At 44.0% G+C, this 25,457-nt stretch overlaps 1 protein-coding gene across 2 annotated transcripts in view; it reads left to right on the top strand.

The window, feature by feature from the left end:
* The window catches only part of GRID1 (glutamate ionotropic receptor delta type subunit 1), a 2,026,904-nt gene that overhangs the window by 1,381,380 nt on the left and 620,067 nt on the right, over positions 1 to 25,457 (top strand). For both annotated transcript variants that reach the window (XM_077259310.1, XM_077259311.1), the window contains exon 6: positions 23,560 to 23,733. In XM_077259310.1, the coding sequence (XP_077115425.1) occupies positions 23,560 to 23,733 (174 nt within the window). The remainder of the gene's footprint in view (positions 1 to 23,559; positions 23,734 to 25,457) is intronic.

Genomic DNA, 25,457 nt, shown 5'->3' with positions numbered 1-25,457 from the left:
GCGACAAGTGGCGAGACCACGGCCCCGTGGGGGGAGTTAGGCCATTTAGGGAGGTGTAAACATGTCGTATGCTGGACAAACAGCAGCTGCAAATTAAGAGATTGGAACAGTCAGTAACACCAGTCCCAAAGCAAGACCTTTTTACAGAAAGCTAGGTGTCAGCCGGGAAAGGTGGGGCAAAATAATTTGAAATCCATGAGTGGTTCATTTTAATGAAGGTTAGATCATCAACATTTTGGGTAGCCAGACGAGTCCTTTTTTCGGTCAGGATTGAACCAGCAGCACTGAATACTCTTTCTGATAGCACACTAGCTGCTGGGCAAGCAAACTCCTGCAATGCATATTCGGCCAATTCTGGCCAGGTGTCTATTTTGGATGCCCAAAGGGGAATGACGGTTGAGGGAGAACATCGGTAATGGAGGAAAAATAGTTAGTAACCATACTGGACAAATGTTGTCTCCTGTCACTTTGAATGGATGCTGCTGTACCTGTCGCGTCTGCGGTCATTGCGAAATCACTCCACAACCTGGTCAGAAAACCCCTCTGTCCTAAGCCACTTCTGATTTGTGCACCTCTAACACCTCTGCCCTGTTGCCCCTTGCAGCTCGTGTGAGAACCATCACCGGCGCTGTGTGCTGGGAATGCCTGAATCAAACGGTCTACAAGAGTAGCTTGTTTGGTTGCCAATATCTGTTCGAGGTTCTCATGTGGCATGATATTTTGCAATTTGCCTTTATAGCGAGGATCAAGGAGGCAGGCCAACCAGTAATCGTCATCGGTCATCATTTTTATAATGCGTGGGTCCCTTTTGAGGATACGCAAGGCATAATCCGCCATGTGGGCCAATGTTCCAGTTGTCAACTCAGTGCATATGCTGGGTTGAGGAGCACTTTCTGGCAAATCAACGTCACTTGTCTCCCTCAAAAAACCTGAACCCGGCTTGCACCGCCAGCAGTTTCTATTGCCCCCTGAGAAGCTTCCTCATCCCAAAAATACTCATCCCCATCATCCTCCTCGTCGTCCTCCTCTTCGCCCGCTACCTCGTCCTGTAGACTTCCCTGAGCAGACAATGGTTGACTGTCATCAAGGCTTCCCTCGTCCTCACAGACCCCTGTTCCTTTATGTGCATCAAACTTTGCATCAGCAGACGCATTAGGGGGATGCTCATGCTTATTACGGCGTTGTCTGCACTAACCAGCCATGTGCATTCCTCAAAACACTGAAGGACTTGACACAGGTCTTGGAGCTTCGACCACTGCATAGCTGACAACTCCATGTCTGCCATCCAACTGCCTGCCCGTGTATGTGTATCCTCCCACAAATACATAACAGCACGCCTCTGTTCGCACAGTCTATGAAGCATGTGCAGTGTGGAGTTCCACCTTGTTGCAATGTCAATGATTAGGCGATGCTGGGGAAGGTTCAAAGACCGCTGATGGTTTGCATACGACTGGAGTGTACGGGCGAATGGCGGATGTGAGAGCAAAGTCTGCGCACTTTCAGCAGCAGGTCGGGTAACCCCGGATAACTTTTCAGGAAGCACTGCACCACCAGGTTTAAGGTGTGAGCCAGGCAAGGAATGTGTTTCAGTTGTGAAAGGGCTATGGCAGCCATAAAATTCCTTCTGTTATCACTAGTGTTGAGCGATACCGTCCGATACTTGAAAGTATCGGTATCGGAAAGTATCGGCCGATACCGGCAAAGTATCGGATCCAATCCGATACCGATACCCGATACCAATACAAGTCAATGGGACTCAAGTATCGGACGGTATTCCTGATGGTTCCCAGGGTCTGAAGGAGAGGAAACTCTCCTTCAGGCCCTGGGAACCATATTAATGTGTAAAATAAAGAATTAAAATAAAAAATATCGCTATACTCACCTGTCCGACGCAGCCGGGACCTCAGCGAGGGAACCGGCAGCGTTGTTTGTTTAAAATTCGCGCTTTTACTTGGTTACGTGAAGTCCCGGCTTGTGATTGGTCAGGGCGGCCATGTTGCCGGGACGCGGACCAATCACAGCAAGCCGTGACGAAATTACGTCACGGCTTGCTGTGATTGGTCCGCGTCCCGGCAACATGGCCGCCATTAACCAATCACAAGCCGTGACGTCACAGGAGGCTGGACATGCGCGTATTTTGAAAAGCGCACGTGTCCAGCCTCCAGTGACGTCCCGGCTTATGATTGGTCACGGCGCCATGTTGCCGGGACGCGGACCAATCACAGCAAGCCGTGACGAAATTACGTCACGGCTTGCTGTGATTGGTCCGCGTCCCGGCAACATGGCCGCCATTAACCAATCACAAGCCGTGACGTCACGGGAGGCTGGACACGCGCGTATTTTAAAAAGCGCGCGTGTCCAGCCTCCAGTGACGTCCCGGCTTGTGATTGGTTAATGGCGGCCATGTTGCCGGGACGTCACTGGAGGCTGGACACGCGCGCTTTTCAAAATACGCGCATGTCCAGCCTCCCGTGACGTCCCGGCTTGTGATTGGTTAATGGCGGCCATGTTGCCGGGACGTCACTGGAGGCTGGACACGCGCGCTTTTCAAAATACGCGCATGTCCAGCCTCCCGTGACGTCCCGGCTTGTGATTGGTTAATGGCGGCCATGTTGCCGGGACGTCACTGGAGGCTGGACACGCGCGCTTTTCAAAATACGCGCATGTCCAGCCTCCCGTGACGTCCCGGCTTGTGATTGGTTAATGGCGGCCATGTTGCTGGGACGTCACTGGAGGCTGGACACGCGCGCTTTTCAAAATACGCGCATGTCCAGCCTCCCGTGACGTCACGGCTTGTGATTGGTTAATGGCGGCCATGTTGCCGGGACGCGGACCAATCACAGCAAGCCGTGACGTAATTTCATCACGGCTTGCTGTGATTGGTCCGCGTCCCGGCAACATGGCCGCCCTGACCAATCAAAAGCCGGGACTTCACGTAACCAAGTAAAAGCGCGAAATTTAAACAAACAACGCTGCCGGTTCCCTCGCTGAGGTCCCGGCTGCGTCGGACAGGTGAGTATAGCGATATTTTTTATTTTAATTCTCTTTTTTACACATTATTACATTAATGTTGTTGCGATACCCGATACCCGATACCACAAAAGTATCGGATCTCGGTATCGGAAATTCCGATACAGCAAGTATCGGCCGATACCCGATACTTGCAGTATCGGAATGCTCAACACTAGTTATCACTCACTACCTTGCCTGCCTCAAGATGTACAGTGCCCAGCCATGACTGAGTTTCTTGCTGCAAGAACTCGGACAGAACTTCCGCGGTGTGTCTGTTGTCGCCCAAACACTTCATTACCAATACAGCCTGCTGACGCTTGCCACTAGCTGTTCCATAATTGGACACCTCGTGTGCTACAGTGGCAACTGCGGATGGAGTGGTCGTGCGACTGCGGTCTGTGGACGAGCTCTTGCTTCTGCTGGAGGACGAGGAGGAGGAGGGGTGATGAACGCCTACAGGCAACTGTTTCTTAGACCGTGGGCTAGGCAGAACTGTCCCAATATTACTGTCCCCTGTGGACCCTGCATCCACCACATTAACCCAGTGTGCCGTGATGGAGATGTAACGCCCCTGGCCATGCCTACTGGTCCATGCATCTGTTGTCAGGTGCACCTTTCTACTGACAGATTGCCTGAGCGCATGGACAATGCGGTCTTTTACATGCTGGTGGAGGGCTGGGATGGCTTTTCTGGAACAAAACTGTCGACTGGGTAGCTCGTAGCGTGGTACAGCGTAGTCCATCAGGGCTTTGAAAGCTTCGCTTTCAACTAACCGGTAGGGCATCATCTCTAACGAGATTAGTCTAGCAATGTGGGCGTTCAAACCCTGTGTACGCGGATGCGAGGATGAGTACTTCCTTTTCCTAACGAGAGTCTCATGTAGGGTGAGCTGGACTGGAGAGCTGCATAGGGTGGAACTAGCGGGGGTGCCGGTGGACATGGGTGACAGAGAGGGTTGGTGATGGTATTCTTGCTGTTGCCCTACATACAGTTTTTGCTACCACGAACCTGGTGATTCCATGACTGCTTTGGCCTTGCGACGAAACCGCCACATTACCTGCAGGTGGTGTGGTAAACGGTGGGCTTATAGTGAAGGAAGGAATATCGCGTTGCTGACTAGCTTCATTGTGAGAGGGCGCTGCAATGTTAAAGGACGTTTGGTAGTTTGTCCAGGCTTGCAAGTGCATGGTGGTTAAATGTCTACGCATGCAACTTGTATTTAGATTTTTAACATTCTGACCTCTGCTGAAGGTCCTTGAGCATTTCTTACAGATGACTTTGCGCTGATCCTTGGGGTCTTGGTTAAAAAAATTCCAGACTGCACTCTTCCTATCGGATACCTTTTCAGGCATTGCACACTGAGCTACTTTAACCTGATGGCCACGATGTCCTACAACTGGTTTTGGTTTTGCCACACGTTTTTGGCCAGATACGGGCCTGCCAGATGGAACCTGTTGCGATGTTGATGACTGCTGCGGCTCCTCCTGCTCCACTTCAGAGCTACTGCCGCCTGCACCCTGTTCCCCCAATGGCTGCCAATCGGGGTCAACAACTGGGTCATCTATGACCTCCTCTTCTATGTCCTGTGCACCTTCCTCTGGGTAACCGTGTAAGCCGGTGCTATAGCGTTCGTGACGGGGCTCCATAGTCTCATCGGGGTCAGATTCTGGAACAGTACACTGTGAGGGCAATGTTCTGATCTGAGTCAAAGGAAAAGCATAATAATCTGGCTGTGGCTGTGCATCTGTGCACTCCATGTCCGATTCATCTTGTAATGGGCATGGCCTGTTAACAATTTCCCTTTCTAACCCAGGCACGGTATGTGTAAAGAGCTCCATGGAGTAACCTGTTGTGTTGCCTGACGCATCCTTTACTGTTGTTCTGGGTGAAGGACACAAGGAAGCGACTTGTTCCTGACCAGGAGCATCCACTGACGATGCACTGCTCTGACATTTGGCACTTTCCGAGGAGGAGGCGAAAGAGCTAGAGGCAGAGTCAGCAATGAAAGCCAATACTTGTTCCTCCTGCTCCGGCTTCAAAAGCGGTTTTCCTACTCCCAGAAAAGGGAGCCTTCGAGGCCTTGTGTAGCCAGACGATGACGCTGGCTCAACAACTCAAGACTTAGGGGCTATATTGCTTTTCCCACGACCACCTGATGCTCCACGACCACCACCACTACCATCATTACCAGCTGGCAATGAACGCCCACGGCCACGACCTCTTCCACCAGACTTTCTCATTCTTGGAAAAATGTTACCAAACTAACAACCATTATGTGGTCCTGTAAAACCAGGTACAAGGTGTACGTGAACTTGTTGTGAATGTAAATCTCCCTTTTTTATGTGTGGGAGAATGCAGGAAAAAATCAGGCCCACTGTATTACACTACACAGTTTGATTGGCAGAAAGAGGCTGGCAGATATGGCACTAATAGGACTGATGCAGATGCACACACTGGCAATAGAAATGTCCCTCTTTATGTGTGGGAGAATGCAGGGAAAAATCAGGCCCATTGTATTACACTAGGCAGTTTGATTGGCAGAAAGAGGCTGGCAGATATGGCACTAACAGGAGTGACGCAGATAAAAACACTGGCAATAGAAATGTCCCTCTTTATGTGTGGAAGGATGCAGTGAAAAATCAGGCCCACTGTATTACACTACACTGTTTGATTGGCAGAAAGAGGCTGGCAGATATGACACTGAAAGGACTGACACAGATGTACACACTGGCAATAGAAATGTCCCTTTTTTTGTGTGGGAGAATGCAGTGAAAGATCAGGCCCACTGTATTACACTACACTGTTTGATTGGCAGAAAGAGGCTGGCAGATATGACACTGACAGGACTGACGCAGATGCACACACTGGCAATAGAAATGTCCCTTTTTTGTGTGGGAGAATGCACTGAAAAATCAGGCCCACTGTATTACACTACATTGTTTGATTGGCAGAAAGAGGCTGGCAGATATGACACTGACAGGACTGATGCAGATGCACACACTGGCAATAGAAATGTCCCTTTTTTGTGTGGGAGAATGCAGTGAAAAATCAGGCCCACTGTATTACACTACACTGTTTGATTGGCAGAAAGAGGCTGGCAGAGATGGCAATAACAGGAGTGACGCAGATAAACACACTGGCAATAGAAATGTCCCTCTTTATGTGTGGGAGAATGCAGGGAAAAATCAGGCCCACTGTATTACAGTAGACAGTTTGATTGGCAGAAAGAGGCTGACAGATATGGCACTAACCGGACTGACGCAGATGCACACACTGGCAATAGAAATGTCCCTCTTTATGTGTGGGAGAATGCAGGGAAAAATCAGGCCCACTGTATTACACAATACACAGTTTGATTGGCAGAAAGAGGCTGGCAGATATGGGACTAACCGGACTGACGCAGATGCACACACTGGCAATTGAAATGTCCCTCTTTATGTGTGGGAGAATCCAGGGAAAAATCAGGCCCACTGTATTACACAACACAGTTTGATTAGCAGAAAGAGTCTGGCAGATATGGCACTAACAGGAGTGACACAGAGAAAAACACTGGCAATAGAAATGTCCCTCTTTATGTGTGGGAGAATGCAGTGAAAAATCAGGCCCACTGTATTACACAACACAGTTTGATTAGCAGAAAGAGGCTGGCAGATATGGCACTAACAGGAGTGACTCAGATAAAAACACTGGCAATAGAAATGTCCCTCTTTATGTGTGGGAGAATGCAGGGAAAAATCAGGCCCACTGTATTACACAACACAGTTTGATTAGCAGAAAGAGGCGGGAGACAAGGGACAAGGGATTGAATCAGGCCCACTATATCACGTTATAGTTCCTGTGGCACAAAATGACTGACAGATACCACAGACAGCACTCGCACAGATGCACAGGTTTGGCAAGATTATTCTCCCTTTATTTTAATTTTTTTGGGGGATATGTGAGACAAGTGATTTAATCTGGCCCACTGTTATACAGTAGGTTTTCTGTGGCAGAAAAACAAAGACAGATGCCACACACACGACAGGCACTAATGCAGATTTGCCAATCTTAATCTTCCACTTTTACTTTTTTTTCTGGGAGAATTGTGAAGAAATCAGGCCCACTGTTATACAGTAGGCTTTCTGTGGCAGAAAAAAAAAATGCCACACACAGGACTGGTGTGACGGGGTGTACGGCAGAGCAGGAAGGGACAACAGGCCAAGGGATGATTCCACAGATTTATTATCAAGAACGCTGGAACAACACATGCAGGTAGATCTACAGAGTCCACAATTAGTCCAACGGAACAGGTTCGGGGGCACCTCCCGATAATCTTTGTGCCAGCTAACAAAGCAATAGTCCACACGAGTCCAAGGGATCCCAAAACAATCTCACGAATGACGAGATATGTCCTCAGCTCAAGTCTCGCCCCGTTCGCTTCCGCAGTCACAGATGGACGTGGGGTCTTGCCTCAGCTAAGAATCCCCACTCCTTCTCCTTTTAGGATCAACTCACATCTGATCTCAAAATAAGAATGGATTGTCTGAGCTCCTGGGATCCACCCATGAAGGGGGGTAGGGGTCACACCTTCTATTCAATGGTTAGGTCCATCAGAAGATTCTACACTGGTTGGCTCCGCTTAGTCTATGTAGTATGTACATTTGACTAGCCACCTGCTGTGAGGAAGAATGGCTATTCCTTCACTAGTTGACAAAGCTTAATTACATTATAGCTTAGGGCTGCAAGTATTGGGGGAAGGAGACACTGTTACAGGTAAACTCCCAGCACAAGAAAATACATAAATTACAGCTAATAGAAACCAGAGAACAGTTACATACATCAAATGGCATATTATTCAAATACAAGACAGGGTAAAAGTACATATCATGACAATCGGCACTAATGCAGATTTGCCAATCTTAATCTCCCACTTTTATTTTTTTTTCTGGGAGAATTGTGAAGAAATCAGGCCCACTGTTATACAGTAGGTTTTCTGTGGCAGAAAAGCAAAGACAGATGCCACACACAGGACTGGCACTAATGCAGATTTGCCAATCTTAATCTCCCACTTTTATTTTTTTTTCTGGGAGAATTGTGAAGAAATCAGGCCCACTGTTAGACAGTAGGTTTTCTGTGGCAGAAAAAAACAAAAAAAGATGCCACACACAGGACTGGCACTAATGCAGATTTGCCAATCTTAATCTCCCACTTTTATTTTTTTCTGGGAGAATTGTGAAGAAATCAGGCCCACTGTTAGACAGTAGGTTTTCTGTGGCAGAAAAGCAAAGACAGATGCCACACACAGGACTGGCACTAATGCAGATTTGCCAATCTTAATCTCCCACTTTTATTTTTTTTTCTGGGAGAATTGTGAAGAAATCAGGCCCACTGTTATACAGTAGGTTTTCTGTGGCAGAAGAACAAAGACAGATGCCACACCCAGGACTGGCACTGATGCAGATTTGACAATCTTAATGTCCCACTTTTATTTTTTTTTCTGGGAGAATTGTGAATAAATCTGGGCCACTGTATTAGAGTATATTTTATGTGGCAAAAAGTGGCTTGAAGAGATATAACAAAAAAAAAAAAAGGGACTGTACTACAATTATTATCCCGCTACAGTTATCTCAGAAAAGTATGTCAGGCAGCAATAAAAAGGACTGCTGCACACAAAAGTCAAAAGTGTGGACAAACAAACAAGATAGCTGTGCAGAAAGGAAGGAGCAACAGGATTTGTGCTTTGAAAAAAGCAGTTGGTTTGCACAGCGGCGTACACACAGCAACGCAGCTATCAGGGAGCCTTATAACCTACAGAGCTGTTGCACAGAAATCGAGCCTCCACTGTCCCAAAAAGAAAAGGTGGTGCTGGACAGTGGAAATCGCTACAGCACAAGTGGTTTGGGGGTTAATTTACCCTGCCTAATGCTATCCCTGCTTCTGACGAAGCGGCAGCAACCTCTCCCTATGCTCAGATCAGCAGCAGTAACATGGCGGTCAGCGGGAACGCCCCTTTATAGCCCCTGTGACGCCGCAGAAAGCAAGTCAATCACTGTCATGCCCTTCTCTAACATGGTGGGGACCAGGACCTATGTCATCACGCTGCCCACACTCTGCGTGCACCTCCATTGGCTGAGAAATGGCGCTTTATGCATCATAGGAAACGCGACTTTGGCGCGAAGATCGTGTACTGCATGGCCGATCCCACGCTGGGATCGGGTCGGGTTTCATGAAACCCAACTTTGCCAAAAGTCGGCGACTTATGAAAATGACCGATCCGTTTCGCTCAACCCTATTAATGACCATTAAATATATTGCTTGAACAACATAAACAGCAGTTAATTTAGTGGTGTCAGTTTCATATTGGTTTATAGTTAACATTAATTATATCATCAGCCTTGAATTTTATTTTAGTAAGCCTCTTTTCTGTATATGTACTGAAATGCAAAATAATTAGGGGTAAGTGGACCTGTGGATGTTCGGGTTCTGAAACTTTAGGCTAAAATTCCGTTTGGGACATAGAATTCTACCCAAACGTGAATGTAAGCCCAAACCCCCTAAAAGTCAATGGGCACCCGAACTTTGGTGCTGTAAAATTGTCATAGTAGGGTCTAGGTAGCTGCCAAAGGAAGCAGAGTACCCTCATAGAATCTCTCTTTCTTTCTCTCTCTGTGCACCTGAACTCTAAACACTAAGAACACAAAAATGGAAATCGAGGAGATGCTTGTGTTTGCAATTCAGCACCGGTACGAACCCCCGAATTGTACAATTCGGGTTCATGCATCTCTAATAATATTTCCATCTACTCAGAAAAAAATATTGTCAGCATGATATTCTCAGCTTTGCATAATATGAATTGAGGAACATGGTACCAGTAAAACTAAAGTGTTTCTGTAGGGCTTTTTTGTAATTTTATTTTTTTGTCGGAGAAAACAGAATTGTTATTTTAATGTTTTTTCTAGAATATGATATTGTGATGCTTACTAATAAATAAGTATTATAGCTTCTTCTCCTGCAATTGTACAATTAGCCTTCCATACAGACTACACAGCTCTCCTGTCCATTAATTGGCTGCTGATGAAGGAGCATATGACCAGATCTATCAGCCTGTTCCAATTGAATAATATATTTCACATGTGAAGTGTTTTTCAATTAGAACAATTATTTTCACATAATATCCATAAATCGTCTTTTTGTGATAAGAGAACCATGCAGTTTGTTGGAAAAGCTGCATTAACAAGTAAATTTTTTTATAATAAGGATTATATGGCCTACTCCTTTAGAGACATACATAAATTAAATGTTAAATACCATGGCACTCTCTTGAATATGCAACTAAACTTGTAATGGAAAATCAGCACATGGAAATAGGAAGGAAAGCCATCCTTTCTATTTCCATATGCTGACTTACCAATTAAACTTTAATTGCAAATTCAAGTGAGTGCTGTGATATTTTACTCTATTGTATGGGGAAAATCCCCTACTATAGAGAACCAATGTCTTCTATGAACAAGTACTGACCATAAGTTTGATATATAATTTGAAGTCAGGGGTCAGGCCAACTTGAGTGACAGAGTCTGAAGCACATCATATTCTGTATCTGAGATATAAATTAGTGCAAATTAATACTGAAAGAATATTTTATTTCAATCTAGTGCATGTTATTACTTACAGCCTTATATTTATATATAATGACTGAAGAAAGCAGAATCTTTATCTTATCCTTCCAGACAAGATCCTCTTGTCACTTGTCTAAAAGATAAATTTGCAAGCTGTAAACTCAATACATGTGTTTATTCTCTTGCAGCAGATACACAAAGTTTTTGTAGGATTCCTTCTCACCACTAGAATCATTTCAGCATTTTTTTTGCTTGAATAATGCAGCATAGTCTATTATTAAATTATAATGCAGAAGCACTTGTGTTTTACTTATATTTTTCTTTCCCTATGTTATGGTTCCTAAACTTGTCAACAGTCCCAATTTTGCCTTGACAGTCCTGAAAACCAAGCAAAAAAGGAGAGATAAGGAGAGAGTACTTGATAAAGACCTTTGGTCAAAACTTTGCATCGTGGCGGAATAAAGCAAGTTTATTTATTTTCACCTGGACTGGATGCTATTCCCATGTTTTTTGAGTCCTGATAACCATGTCACAGAAGGACGAACTTTACAAATTCACTTCCAAAAGGGCGATTTTGAAGTTGTTCTTGTGTGTGTTTGAGGGCCTTCCCAGGTGATTCTAGGATTAATTGTTACATTTTTCTTTTTGAATCTGGTAAGCATGAGTACTTAAAGTACAACTACTTTTGATCTGCAAGAAGGCAGAGTCTCATCATACAGTACTTGCTCCGCACTGAGTTCTAAAGCACTGCATTGTGCTTCATCAGTGTTATATTGTAGCTGGCATATGTACAGCATTTCAATTACAGTTACACAATTTGTTCTTCATTCATAATGCATTAGAAAGCAGCAACAAGACAGCACAATATTTTTTCACATTTTTTAAATCTGTGTCAGTCTGAAATAGTCACCGGCGACTGCACAGAATATTTGCATTTTTTGTGCAATCTTTTTTGAGAAGAGTGAATCATTGTAATTTAACTCTGCACTGAGCGAGTTGTTTCTTAGGGCAGCTAAATGGTAGATCATGAACATAGACTGACTATAAGCATATTAAAGGTAAGACAGTTTCAACAGTTCAGAGTCTTAGTATATGCATGTATTATGAAGCATGGCATTAAATAGTCACAGATTATTCCTGTATGGCGCAGCCACTAATTGGTTGCTAGTGCTACGTTCACAGAGTTATTTTCTAAATATCACTGTTATATCTGGGAGCATGTAGAAGACATTTTTGTAAAAAGTTTGTTCATGTCTTTTTACCTGGCATAAATATTGACTACAACACTCTAAAACCATGTCCAAAGAGATGGCTTCCATCACTTGTGTAGACCTTGTAAACTAAGAACAGTTCCATTACTCTGTTTAAACTCTTAGGACAATTATTTGCAGATGTGTCAGTGAATGACATAATTTCAGATTTTCTACATGGAGAAAAATATTAATTAGTTTCTCTCACTTCTGTGAAATGAAGTGTGATAGCACCAAGCAGAGTAAGATTACCTTATATTTATTTACAGGCTTGTGAAATAACATTACAACTAACAGATGTTAAGACAATTTGAAACATACAGTTAGGTTTTAGTGTAAGATTAAGCTGTGTGTTGCTGAAGTTTTGCCATAATACATCAAGCTTTGTGTGCATTAAAAAAATCTGTAAAACCAGTATTACTCACCTAAATAAGTCGTTTAAACATAACCACACCATTATATCAGGGTGACTTGAGTAAACATTTGATTGTAATGTGTCAGGGATAAGCAGATTGCCATAGGTGACCCAGCATAAACAATGGAAAATTGAGTATGGTAATAATCGGTGTTCTGTAATGTAAAATGCATCATTAGTCATCGCTTAGGGTGATTCACAGAGTGCTTCTACTGAACCTTGTATCTTTTGGAAGTAAAGTGACTAGCTTGCTTTAGATCATACTAGCCTTTTCAATTGGATTGTTGAAGAGGCTCCTAGAAATAAGGGAGACCTTCCAGACTAATAAAGAGTTTCAAGTTTCCTGGGTGCTGCACAAACCTTACACAGGGCAATGAGTGAAAAATATGAAATGTGATATGTAGTGTTGAGCGATACCGTCCGATACTTGAAAGTATCGGTATCGGAAAGTATCGGCCGATACCGGCAAAATATCGGATCCAATCCGATACCGATACCCGATACCAATACAAGTCAATGGGACTCATGTATCGGACGGTATTCCTGATGGTTCCCAGGGTCTGAAGGAGAGGAAACTCTCCTTCAGGCCCTGGGAACCATATAAATGTGTAAAAGAAAGAATTAAAATAAAAAATATCGCTATACTCACCTCTCCGACGCAGCCGGGACTTCAGCGAGGGAACCGGCAGCGTTGTTTGTTTAAAATTCGCGCTATTACTTGGTTACGTGAATTCCCGGCTTGTGATTGGTCAGGTCGGCCATGTTGCCGGGACGCGGACCAATCACAGCAAGCCGTGACGAAATTACGTCACGGCTTGCTGTGATTGGTCCGCGTCCCGGCAATATGGCCGCCCTGACCAATCACAAGCCGTGACGTCACGGGAGGCTGGACACGCGCTCATTTTAAAATGGGCGCGTGTCCAGCCTCCCGTGACGTCACGGCTTGTGATTGGTTGCGCCGCGGTCAACCAATCACAAGCCGGGAGGCTGGACGCGCTCATTTTAAAATGGGCGCGTGTCCAGCCTCCCGTGACGTCACGGCTTGTGATTGGTTGCGCCGCGGTCAACCAATCACAAGCCGGGAGGCTGGACGCGCTCATTTTAAAATGGGCGCGTGTCCAGCCTCCCGTGACGTCACGGCTTGTGATTGGTTGCGCCGCGGTCAACCAATCACAAGCCGGGAGGCTGGACGCGCTCATTTTAAAATGGGCGCGTGTCCAGCCTCCCGTGACGTCACGGCTTGTGATTGGTCAGGGCGGCCATACTGCCGGGATGCGGACCAATCACAGCAAGCCGTGACGTAATTTCGTCACGGCTTGCTGTGATTGGTCCGCGTCCCGGCAACGTGGCCGACCTGACCAATCACAAGCCGGGAATTCACGTAACCAAGTAATAGCGCGAATTTTAAACAAACAACGCTGCCGGTTCCCTCGCTGAAGTCCCGGCTGCGTCGGAGAGGTGAGTATAGCGATATTTTTTATTTTAATTCTCTCTTTTACACATTTTAACATTAATGTTGTTGCGATACCCGATACCCGATACCACAAGAGTATCGGAATCCCGGTATCGGAATTCCGATACAGCAAGTATCGGCCGATACCCGATACTTGCAGCATCGGAATGCTCAACACTAGTGATATGTATATTCCCAGCCATATTCAGACTAGACTGTTTCCAGCTTCACTTATTACATTTGCATTGAGTTGGGCTCTGCCCTTCTAGTCGTAATATGGTTTAGAGTATGTATAATTAGTGTTGAGCATTCCGATACTGCAAATATCGGGTATCGGCTGATATTCGCTGTACTGGAATTCCGATACTGAGTTCCGATATTTTTGTGATATCGGAAATCGGAATCAGAAGTTCCTATAAGTTCCCAGGCATGTGCGGTGCGTATGGTTCCCAGGGTCTGGAGGAGAGTAGACTCTCCTTCAGGCCCTTGGATCCATATTCATGTAAAAAATAAAGAATAAAAATAAAAAATATGGATGTACTCACCCCTCTGACGGACCCTGGACCTCACCGGTGCAAGCGTCTGCCTCCGTTCCTAAGAATGCAGTGAGTGTAGGACCTGCGATGACGTCGCGGTCTTGTGATTGGTCGCGCGACTGGTCTTGTGATTGGATGCATGACCGCTCATGTGACTGCTCACGTGACCACGACGTCATCGAAGGTCCTTCACTTTCTGCATTCTTAGGAACGGAGGCAGACGCTTGCAGCGGTGACAGCCAGGGCTCGTCCGAGGGTGAGTATATCCATATTTTTTATTTTTATTCTTTATTTTTTACATGAATATGGATCCCAGGGCCTGAAGGAGAGTCTCCTCTCCTTCAGACCCTGGGAACCATCAAGGATAGCTTCCGATATTTGTGTCCCATTGACTTGTATTGGTATCGGGTATCGGTATTGGCGATATCCGATATTTTTTGGATATCGGCCGATCCAATCCGATACTGATACTTTCAAATATCGGACGGTATGGCTCAACACTATGTATAATACATTCTTGTGGTCACATGACCGTCCGCTCCTAGCATCGCTATGTAGTATATATCCCATTACTTGTCTCAATCACAGCAAGATGATGTATCCTCTGACTACGACACCCTCAGCTGGAGTAAGTGTTCTGCTCAGTTCATCTTCTCTGCTGCCATAACATTTAATGTGGTGTATAGAGGAATTTCTAATCCGTCAATCATTTATGTTGTTGTTCTGCCCCATAGTCCCCTAACACAAAGATACCTGGGGCTAAGAAACATACTGCATAAGTGCAACTTCTTCAGAAGGTTTTTTTGATGAGCTAAACAGTCAGCCATTGTTTTCAGGAGACATGATGCCAGAGGAGATAGAGAACACAATTCTATTGCCAAGCTCTGCTGCCTGCTCTGCTGTCAATGTTAATTGAGAGACTGTCATTGGTAGTGTCTATCTGAGCCAGGGAAAATAACATGGTAGTTACCATATTTTTCAGACTGTAAGATGCACTGGACCATAAGACGCACCCCAAAATTTAAAAAGGAAAATAGGGAAAAAAAGTTTCAAATGAGGGTCCGTCTTAAAATCCGAATTCAGCTTACCGGGGGGATAGGCACAGGTGCAGGAGTGTTCACAGCGGTTGTTTGGTGGTCCAGGCTGGTGCTATGGTCTCCGGGAAATTCCATTCCAGTCTGGCACAGCAGCAGTGCTCTGTGCTGGGGTGGCAGCGCTCTGAGCTGTGGTGGCAGTGCTCTGTGCTGTGATGGTAGCGCTCTGTGCTGTGGCAGCATTGCTCTGTGCTGAGGATGCAGCAGTGCTCTGTGCTGTGGCGGCGGTGTTCTGTGTTGCAGTGGTGACACTCTGTGTTGTGGCAGCGGTGCTCTGTGCTGGGGCTGCGGTGGTGCTCTGTGCTGGGGCCGAGGTTCTCTGTGCTGGGGTGGCACTTTGTTCTGCGGTGGCATTGCACAGGTGGCATTTTATCAAAGCCCGGAGTCCCCCGTAGCTCCATTGCTGCGATGCGGTGGCCTCCGGGAAATTGGCCACTGGGGGTGGTGCATGCTCAGATTCAGATCTCGGCAATGATCTAAAATACTGGCGGAGCCCCCGCAGCACAGAGCACCACCACCCCAGCACAGAGCACCACTGCTGCTGCATTTCTAAATATATTCCAACTAATAGACACACACCCATTTTCCCCAAACAATTTTTGGGAAAAAGTGTGCCTTATAGTCCGAAAAATATAACATGCTAGAAATATGGCGCATTGGCTCTTTTACACAAAGAGGCATCTGTCAGCTGAATCAAGAATGAAAATGACGATGATGAAGATAATGGTGAAAAGGATTCTGTGTTTGACAAAATCTGGAAAACAAACAGCAGTGATAAGAAGTTGAGGTAATCAAAGAGGTTGATTGCTGGCATCAGTGATACACGGGGCAAACGATTTACGTAAAAAAATACTGTAGGACCATGTATCATTGTGCTGAAGATGATGGTGAATCATACATGAGGGCTTCTCATGTGTGGGAGTTCTTCTGAACTTTGCAGTCACATATGCCTTTAGCACTCGGCAGGCTCTGCAAAAGGAAAATATGTTGTGAACATCATGACTCTTGCCTACAGAGCAGCATGGAGGCTCAGTGATTGGCACTGCAGCCTTGCAGCACTGGAGTACTGGTTTCAAATGCCATCAAGGACAACATCTAGAAGGATTTTGTATGTTCTATCAGTGTTTGCAGGGTTTCCTCTGGGTTCTCCGGTTTCCTCCCACACCCCAAGGACATACTGATAGGGAATCTAGATTGTAAGTTCCAATGGGACTGTGATCATGATGGAAGCGCTATGGAATTAATGGGGCTATATAAGTGAGTAAAATAAATAAATTAAACATTTTTTTCACACCTAGTTGAGAAGCAATTACTACACCGTGTTCCAAATTATTATGAAAATTGGATGTGAGTGTCATAAAGATTTAATTGTTTTGGTTTTCAAATAAACTCATGGATGGTATTGTGTCTCAGGGTTGAATGGATCGTTGAAATCAATCTTAAACACATGTGATAATTAGTTTTCCAGGTTCTAATTAAAGAAAAACTACTTAAAAATGATGTTCCACATTATTAAGCAGGTCACAGTTTTCAAGTAACATGGGAAAGAAAAAGGATCTCTCTGCTGCCAAAAAGCATCAAATAGTGCAATGCCTTAGTCAAGGGATGAAAACATTAGATATTTCTCCAAAACTTAAGCGTGATCATCGTACTGTTAAGAGATTTGTGGCTGAATCTGAGCACAGACATGTTCGTGCTGATAAAGGCATAATGAGGAAGGTTTCTGCCAGGCAAGTTAATCGGATAAAGAGTGCAGCTGCTAAAAAGCCATTACAAACCATCAAACAGATATTTGAAGCTGCTGGTGCCTCTGGAGTCCCTCGAACCTTAAGGTGTAGGATCCTTTAAAGGCTTGGTGTGGTTCATAAACCTACTATTCAGCCATCCCTAAACATTGTTCACAAGCAGAAACAGTTGCACTGGGCCCAGACATACATGAAGACTAGTGTTGAGCGATACCGTCCGATACTTGAAAGTATCGGTATCGGAAAGTATCGGCCGATACCGGCAAAGTATCGGATCCAATCCGATACCGATACCCGATACCAATACAAGTCAATGGGACTCATGTATCGGACGGTATTCCTGATGGTTCCCAGGGTCTGAAGGAGAGGAAACTCTCCTTCAGGCCCTGGGAACCATATAAATGTGTAAAAGAAAGAATTAAAATAAAAAATATCGCTATACTCACCTCTCCGACGCAGCCGGGACTTCAGCGAGGGAACCGGCAGCGTTGTTTGTTTAAAATTCGCGCTATTACTTGGTTACGTGAATTCCCGGCTTGTGATTGGTCAGGTCGGCCATGTTGCCGGGACGCGGACCAATCACAGCAAGCCGTGACGAAATTACGTCACGGCTTGCTGTGATTGGTCCGCGTCCCGGCAATATGGCCGCCCTGACCAATCACAAGCCGTGACGTCACGGGAGGCTGGACACGCGCTCATTTTAAAATGGGCGCGTGTCCAGCCTCCCGTGACGTCACGGCTTGTGATTGGTTGCGCCGCGGTCAACCAATCACAAGCCGGGAGGCTGGACGCGCTCATTTTAAAATGGGCGCGTGTCCAGCCTCCCGTGACGTCACGGCTTGTGATTGGTTGCGCCGCGGTCAACCAATCACAAGCCGGGAGGCTGGACGCGCTCATTTTAAAATGGGCGCGTGTCCAGCCTCCCGTGACGTCACGGCTTGTGATTGGTCAGGGCGGCCATATTGCCGGGACGCGGACCAATCACAGCAAGCCGTGACGTAATTTCGTCACGGCTTGCTGTGATTGGTCCGCGTCCCGGCAACGTGGCCGACCTGACCAATCACAAGCCGGGAATTCACGTAACCAAGTAATAGCGCGAATTTTAAACAAACAACGCTGCCGGTTCCCTCGCTGAAGTCCCGGCTGCGTCGGACAGGTGAGTATAGCGATATTTTTTATTTTAATTCTCTCTTTTACACATTTTAACATTAATGTTGTTGCGATACCCGATACCCGATACCACAAGAGTATCGGAATCCCGGTATCGGAATTCCGATACAGCAAGTATCGGCCGATACCCGATACTTGCAGCATCGGAATGCTCAACACTAATGAAGACTAATTTCCAAACAGTCTTGTTTACTGATGAGTGTCGAGCAACCCTGGATGGTCCAGATGGATGAAGCATTGAATGGTTGGTGGATGGCCACCATGTCCCAACAAGGCTGTGATGTCAGCAAGGAGGTGGAGGAGTCAAGTTTTGAGCTGGAATCATGGGGAAACAGCTGGTAGGGCCCTTTAAGGTTCCTGAAGGTGTGAAAATGACCTCTGCAAAATATATAGAGTTTCTGACTGACAAGTTTCTTCCATGGTATAAAAAGCAGAAACGTGCCTTCAGGAGCAAAATCATCTTCATGCACGACAATGCACCATCTGGTGCTGAAAGAATACCACTGCGTCACTGGCTGCTATGGGCATAAAAGGAGATAAACTCATGGTATGGCCACCATCTTCCCCTGACCATAACGCTATAGAGAACTTTTGGAGTATCATCAAGCAAAAGATCTATGAGGGTGGGAGGCAGTTCACATCAAAACAGCAGCTCTGGGAGGCTATTCTGACTTCATGCAAAGAAATACAAGCAGAAACTCTCCAAAAACTCACACATTCAATGGATGCAAGAATTCTGAAGGTGATATCAAAGAAGGGTTCCTATTAGTGATGAGCAAATATACTCGTTACTCAAGATTTCCCTAGCACGCTCTGGTGTCCTCCGAGTATTTATTAGTGCTCGGAGATTTTGTTTTTATTGCTGCAGCTGAATGATTTACATCTGTTAGCCAGCATCAGTACATGTGGGGATTCCCTAGCAACCAGGCAACCCCCACATGTACTTATGCTGGCTAACAGGTGTAAATCATTCAACTGCGGCAATAAAAACTAAATCTCCGAGCACTAAAAAATACTCTGAGGACACCCGAGCATGCTCGGGAAATCTCGAGTAACGAGTATATTCGCTCATCACTAGTTCCTATGTTAATATGTAACTTGGCCTGTTAGGATGTTTTGGAGTTAAATACCTTTTTTGTTCAGTGAATGTGACCTCCTAATGCTGCAAATTCAACAAATGAGCATTTTCAGTTCTTTAAAACATATCTATTGTTTAAAAATCCTAATGTGCCTAATAATTTGGAACAGTGCATTTTGAGTCTTTATTCATTTTGGAGATTATTCTGTTATCATTGGGAGGTTTCTTCAATAAAATTCAATGTATACTCTAATGGGTGATGACTTTTATTAGACTGACTGTTATTTGCACTGACCATTTAGGAAAATGCGAGAAAAATATCATTTGCATAATAATTTGGAACATGGTGAACTTCACACTCAAATTAGTGCATTTATTTGCCTCTCTAAAGAGATAATTGTGGGATGACTTGTGAAAAAGATGTTGTTTCTTCATTTAGAAAAGTGTTAATCTGTTGATATTCCAAAACATTGATAGATTTTGAAGCTGTCTGAAAATGCCAAGGATTTCTCAGTTTCCACTGTTTGTGTAAAACAAAAGCAAGGCATACATTTTCTTCCAAAATGGACAATGGTTTGACTGTTTATATAATATAAGCATCCTATGAAGTCTGACACTTCAGTGTGTGGTTTAATAAGTTGCTGGTACCATAGCTTACCTTTTGTTTTCACCTAACCAGATAGGTTGCTATCACTTGGATACTGTAAAAGCTGTGATTTCATTGCAGAGCTCAAAACAGGTTCAGTAGTTTTCAAGGGGAACTCAGAGTTTTAAACGTTTATTTTCCCGGCAATTACATGCTTTTTAGTTATGCAATTTTTTGTGATTTTTTTCCGGTAATTAAACTTTGTGGGAAAATTTGGTGAAGCAGGCAAATTTACCTTTTAAATGATCCTTTGTCTATTGCCAAGTAACAATATGCTATAGGTCCAATTAATTTAAGTGCTTTACTTACAGATGTCTTAAGGGTAACTATAATTTCTAACAATTTTTTACATCATACTATAGAAACTACAGGGTGCTTCTATTCTGATGGCACAATACAAAAGATCTAACCCCAGCACACTCCAAAAAAGTGAAGACGGAACTGTTGCTTTCAAAGTTTTTTAACTTCCATAGGGCAATCTGGGAGCCTAGGACCTACATATGATAAAACTACCATAAGATTGTCTTCCTGATGAAACTTTGGAAACCATTCTCTTTTGCACCAGATATATTAAAAAAAACTTTGATAGCAACAGTTCTGCCTTCACGTTTTTGGAGTGTGCCGGGGTTAGAACTTTTGCATTGTCTTTCCGTTTTACCCCTGAGCACCCAACAGTGGTTGAGCCTGATCCTATCCGCTTTTATTTCAATTCTGAGGGTGTCTGAGTACTGATTGCTCAACACATCACTCTGAAATGAGCAGTTCCTGTGTGAGCACATGCAGAGTGGTGTTTGAGCTTAGTAGAAGCTCTACGAGCCTCTACACTGTTCTGTAAAACTGGTCAACAGAAGCAGAAATGAATAATTCTGTATGTGCACCGCTCAGTATGTATGGTCATTCAAGAATTGTGCACCTTAGAATTGTGGTTTTAGCAATTAGTGGGGGGGGTTTCACTATAAGGACCCCCACCAATCGGAATTATTTTCTGGTATCCATAATGATAATTACTCTTCTATCACTGTATGCAGGTCTTTCATTAAGTTTCTTTGCTGAAGAAGTATAAAAATCTCCTATCCATACAATCTTACTTTGCAACTATTTGTAAAAAAATCATTGTAAAGATTTCACTGAAATTTGAGGTAGTTCTGTAACTAGATACCATTGTTGCAACATGTCAACTTGCAAAATGTTGTCCTAAATATGCCAAAATCCTTTATATTATTGAAAAGTGGACGAAATTTGGGAACCACAACAATGTAACCATGAAGTGAAAGACTCCACAAAGTAAAAAAAAATGGTTTGAAGATTACAGAAGTAGCTTACGATTCTTAAGGTACCGTCACATTAAGCGACGCTGCAGCGATAGCGACAGCGATCCCGATCGCTGCAGCGTCGCTGTTTGGTCGCTGGAGAGCTGTCACACAGACCGCTCTCCAGCGACCAACGATGCCGAGGTCCCCGGGTAACCAGGGTAAGCATCGGGTTGCTAAGCGCAGGGCCGCGCTTAGTAACCCGATGTTTACCCTGGTTACCAGCGTAAAAGTTAAAAAAACAAACAGCACATACTCACCAGCGCGTCCCCCAGCCTCTGCTTCCTGACACTGACTGAGCTCCGGCCCTAACAGCACAGCGGTGACGTCACCGCTGTGCTTTCACTTTCAGTTTAGGGCCGGCGCTCAGTCAGTGTCAGGAAGCAGAGGCTGGGGGACGCGCTGGTGAGTATGTGCTGTTTGTTTTTTTAACTTTTACGCTGGTAACCAGGGTAAACATCGGGTTACTAAGCGCGGCCCTGCGCTTAGTAACCCGATGTTTACCCTGGTTACCAGTGTAAAATATCGCTGGTATCCTTGCTTTTGCTGTCAAACACGGCGATACACGGCGACCTAGCGACCAAATAAAGTGCAGACCTTCTAGCAGCGACCAGCAATTTCACAGCGGGATCCAGATCGCTGCTGCGTGTCAAATACAGCGATATCGCTATCCAGGTCGCTGCAACGTCACGGATCGCTGGCGATATCGCCTAGTGTGACGGTACCTTTAAGCTACTAAGTTCTTCATGGCAGTCTTGACTAGGGGGCATGTTGAAGTCAGAGGCACCTGACTAATTAGTAGGTGCAAATGCATGTAGAAAAGCCGCGGAGAGACCATCACGTGTTTCTCACATGATGGTGTCTCCGCGGCTTTTCTACATGCATTTTTATATTTCCCATAAGGGATGGGGGCAGTGTTCTGGATCACTGCGTTGAGAAACACGTGATGGTGTCTCCGCGGTGATGGATGTTTTGATCTCCCCGAGGTCATTCATCCTCATGTTTATAGTTAATAGGTGCAACCATACGTCTCACATCAAACATTACTCCAGACAGTAACTGGAGTGAAATTTGTGGTGGAAGGTAATCCACATCTTGTCATAAATTATACAAGCAGGCATTGCCACACCCATTCCTGCCCCAGTCCTATTCAGTGGGATAGTATAAAATTCCTGTAGGTGTAATTTATTGATTTTACAATAGTTTTGCACTTTATGTAACAAAAGAGAAATAGGGTGCGCCTCCATTAAATAGTATACATGTCAATATATGTACAAGGGTGCCACACCGTGCCTGGAAATACGACATGAGCAAAAAGCTAGAAAGACCAGACCCATGAGGGGTGTGCACACCTGTTTCAGTACTCAGACCAAAAAGCAATGAAAAAATCTATAGCTTTATTTGCACACTAGGACACACAAATCCACAAACAATAAAAACAATTAAAAACATGTAAACATCATGGCCGTCCACCCCTGCCCCTCAAACTTAAAGGGTGACTATTAGATTTTATAATCGTGTGTTGAACCAACAGTAGACAAATAACAGTTAATAGAAAGCTATGACAGGATCACAAAATAGCATATAGCAATCACTCATAAGGATGGATAATAACAGATAATACATAGCAACTATAATCAAGTGTCAAGCTGCCCTGTTCATGTAGACAATATGTCCCAGTCAACCCCTATAGCAATAAATTAAACATGAAACAACTATTTTTAAGATTGCATGGTATGAAGGTCACAAATTAAGAAAAAAACACAAAATCAAGCGCAATGCTGTTCAATGCTAGCAATGGAGAAGTCTGGAGAACTCAATAGAAAAAAGCTAGCAACTGGAAAAAAGGATCCTTAAGTATGTCTACCTGAACACACGAGAGGCACCAAGAGACTGCCATAATGAGCAGTGCATAAGGAAAGATGGGTTGGGAGAGAAGCCCACAAGTATTGCTGTTTTAAGACAGATATGTTAAAGGAATACTGTATAAGTAAAAGGGAACAAATAACGTAACATAGCTAGGATAACAACTTTCTTTTGTATGCGACCTTATAACTTATTTTATTTATCACATGAAGATCACAGGTTTTGCAGATTTGCTCAAGCACCAAAGTTCATGCAAACCAACCAAACAGCTAGCTACAAAGACTTAGACACATAAATCCTTTCTTACAGTTGTGATTTTCTGGCTGTACAGAATGTGAATAAGGAAGCAGTCACTTAATATCAACTGTGTTTTTCTTTCTTTGGTCTAGGAAATCAATGATGCTGAAATAGTGGAGCTTGTGCACAGCGCTCTTGGAAGGATCACCGTTATAAGACAAATCTTTCCTTCTCTAAAAGACAATAATGTCAGATGTATGAGTAACAGCCATCGTGTTGCTTCACTACCTTGTGACCCCCAAGAAGGCTATCTACAAATGCTACAGGTAGGTATACTAACACTTAATAAAGTAGCAGTCGCTAAAAGGAAGCTATGTTTATTGGTGGAATATAAAGCTGAATATGATTTGTGACATGCATAGATATGCCTGTATATACAGTATACTGTGCATATTAGTATTATCAACTCTACAAACTTTAGAAAGCCCAAGTCCACATTATACTGGAGTAACATGTATTTTAAAGATAACCTGCCATCAGGATCATGCATATTATACAAAAGGCATGGGCATAAACATGCTGCTATACTGATGTAAGAGTAGAAATCTGCAGCCTGTTTGTTGTTTAGTTATCGTTATAAGATTGGGTATCATATACACTTCATACATCGGGACGGGACTGTGTAGCGGAACTGTTGGAAGGATATTCGATTCTGCCATGGCCCCACTGCTGCCTCCCATGTCTGTAACTTCTTACTGTTTTAAGTTTAAAATAGTAAGCCATTACTAATTCCAGGGGTTGATGGCAGCTGTCATCAACCCCAACTACCATTAGCACCGCACAAGGGCCAGAATTGGCACATCTAATGTGATGTTCTGCTTCTGGAGAGACTATGGGCTGGTATTTTTAAGCTGGGAAATGTCCAATAACCATAGATTTTCTCAGTCTTATAATATAAGCCTGCAGGTTTCTGCTTTACCTTGGCTGTTTATCAAAAATAGGGGGAACACCAAATGATTTTTTTCAATTATGTGTTTATTTATTTAGAATGTTAATATAAGTACAGTAAACTACACACGCACAGCAGTAGTTATATATCTCATCAGATCTTTATCTACCCAATATCTATTTATCTATCTATCTATCTATCTATCTATCTATCTATCTATCTATCTATCTGTCTATCTTTATCTATCTATCTATCTATCTATCTATCTATCTATCTATCTATCTATCTATCTATCTGTCTATCTTTATCTATCTATCTATCTATCTATCTATCTATCTATCTATCTATCTGTCTATCTTTATCTATCTATCTATCTATCTATCTATCTATCTATATTCACATCTATTCTAAAATACCAAAGAGAGGAATAAAACATACATTAATAGTGGCAAAGATTTGGGATTCATGCAGAAATTCAGATGCATGAAAGCCTAAACAAACATTGATCATGGGAACGTACCCTAGCAGCCAGGACGGGGACTTGAGCATGGCACTCTTGCACCCGCAATACTTAATCAACTAACAAGTGTACAAGGTTATTCATTAGCCACAAAAGGCTATATACCGTACTAATAGCCTAAAGAAAATAGAGAAAAGGGAAAAGGAAGAGGGATGGGGGAATAAAGAATCATAAAGAATAAAGTATACATAAGTATGCTTCCTCTACTCTCTGGTTATCTAGTACGATTTTTGCATAAGATGAGACATCAATGTATTCACCAGTACTTTTTCATACAATTTTAAGGATTTCATCCTTTATTTTCTTTTCAGGTTCTGAGGAATTGTCTTCAGAACTATTGCTTTCTTCATCCACAGGCAAATTACATTAAATGTTATTTGAGTAAAACTCACTATTTGATTGATCGGGTGATATGGATTCCTTTTTCAGAAATAGAGGTATAGGACTCCTCTTATACTGGTCCTCTGTATTCACATAGCTATTGTAGTCCAGTGTCTGTCTGCAATTACTATTTACTAGGTGAGCTTAAAGGTACCGTCACACTCAGCAACTTTGCAACGAGAACGACAACGATCCGTGAC

The sequence above is a fragment of the Ranitomeya variabilis genome, chromosome 4, assembly GCF_051348905.1.
Source record: "Ranitomeya variabilis isolate aRanVar5 chromosome 4, aRanVar5.hap1, whole genome shotgun sequence".
Lineage (NCBI taxonomy): Eukaryota > Metazoa > Chordata > Amphibia > Anura > Dendrobatidae > Ranitomeya > Ranitomeya variabilis.
The sequence above is the reverse complement of the archived record's forward strand: the minus strand, read 5'-3'. Positions and strand labels throughout refer to the sequence as shown.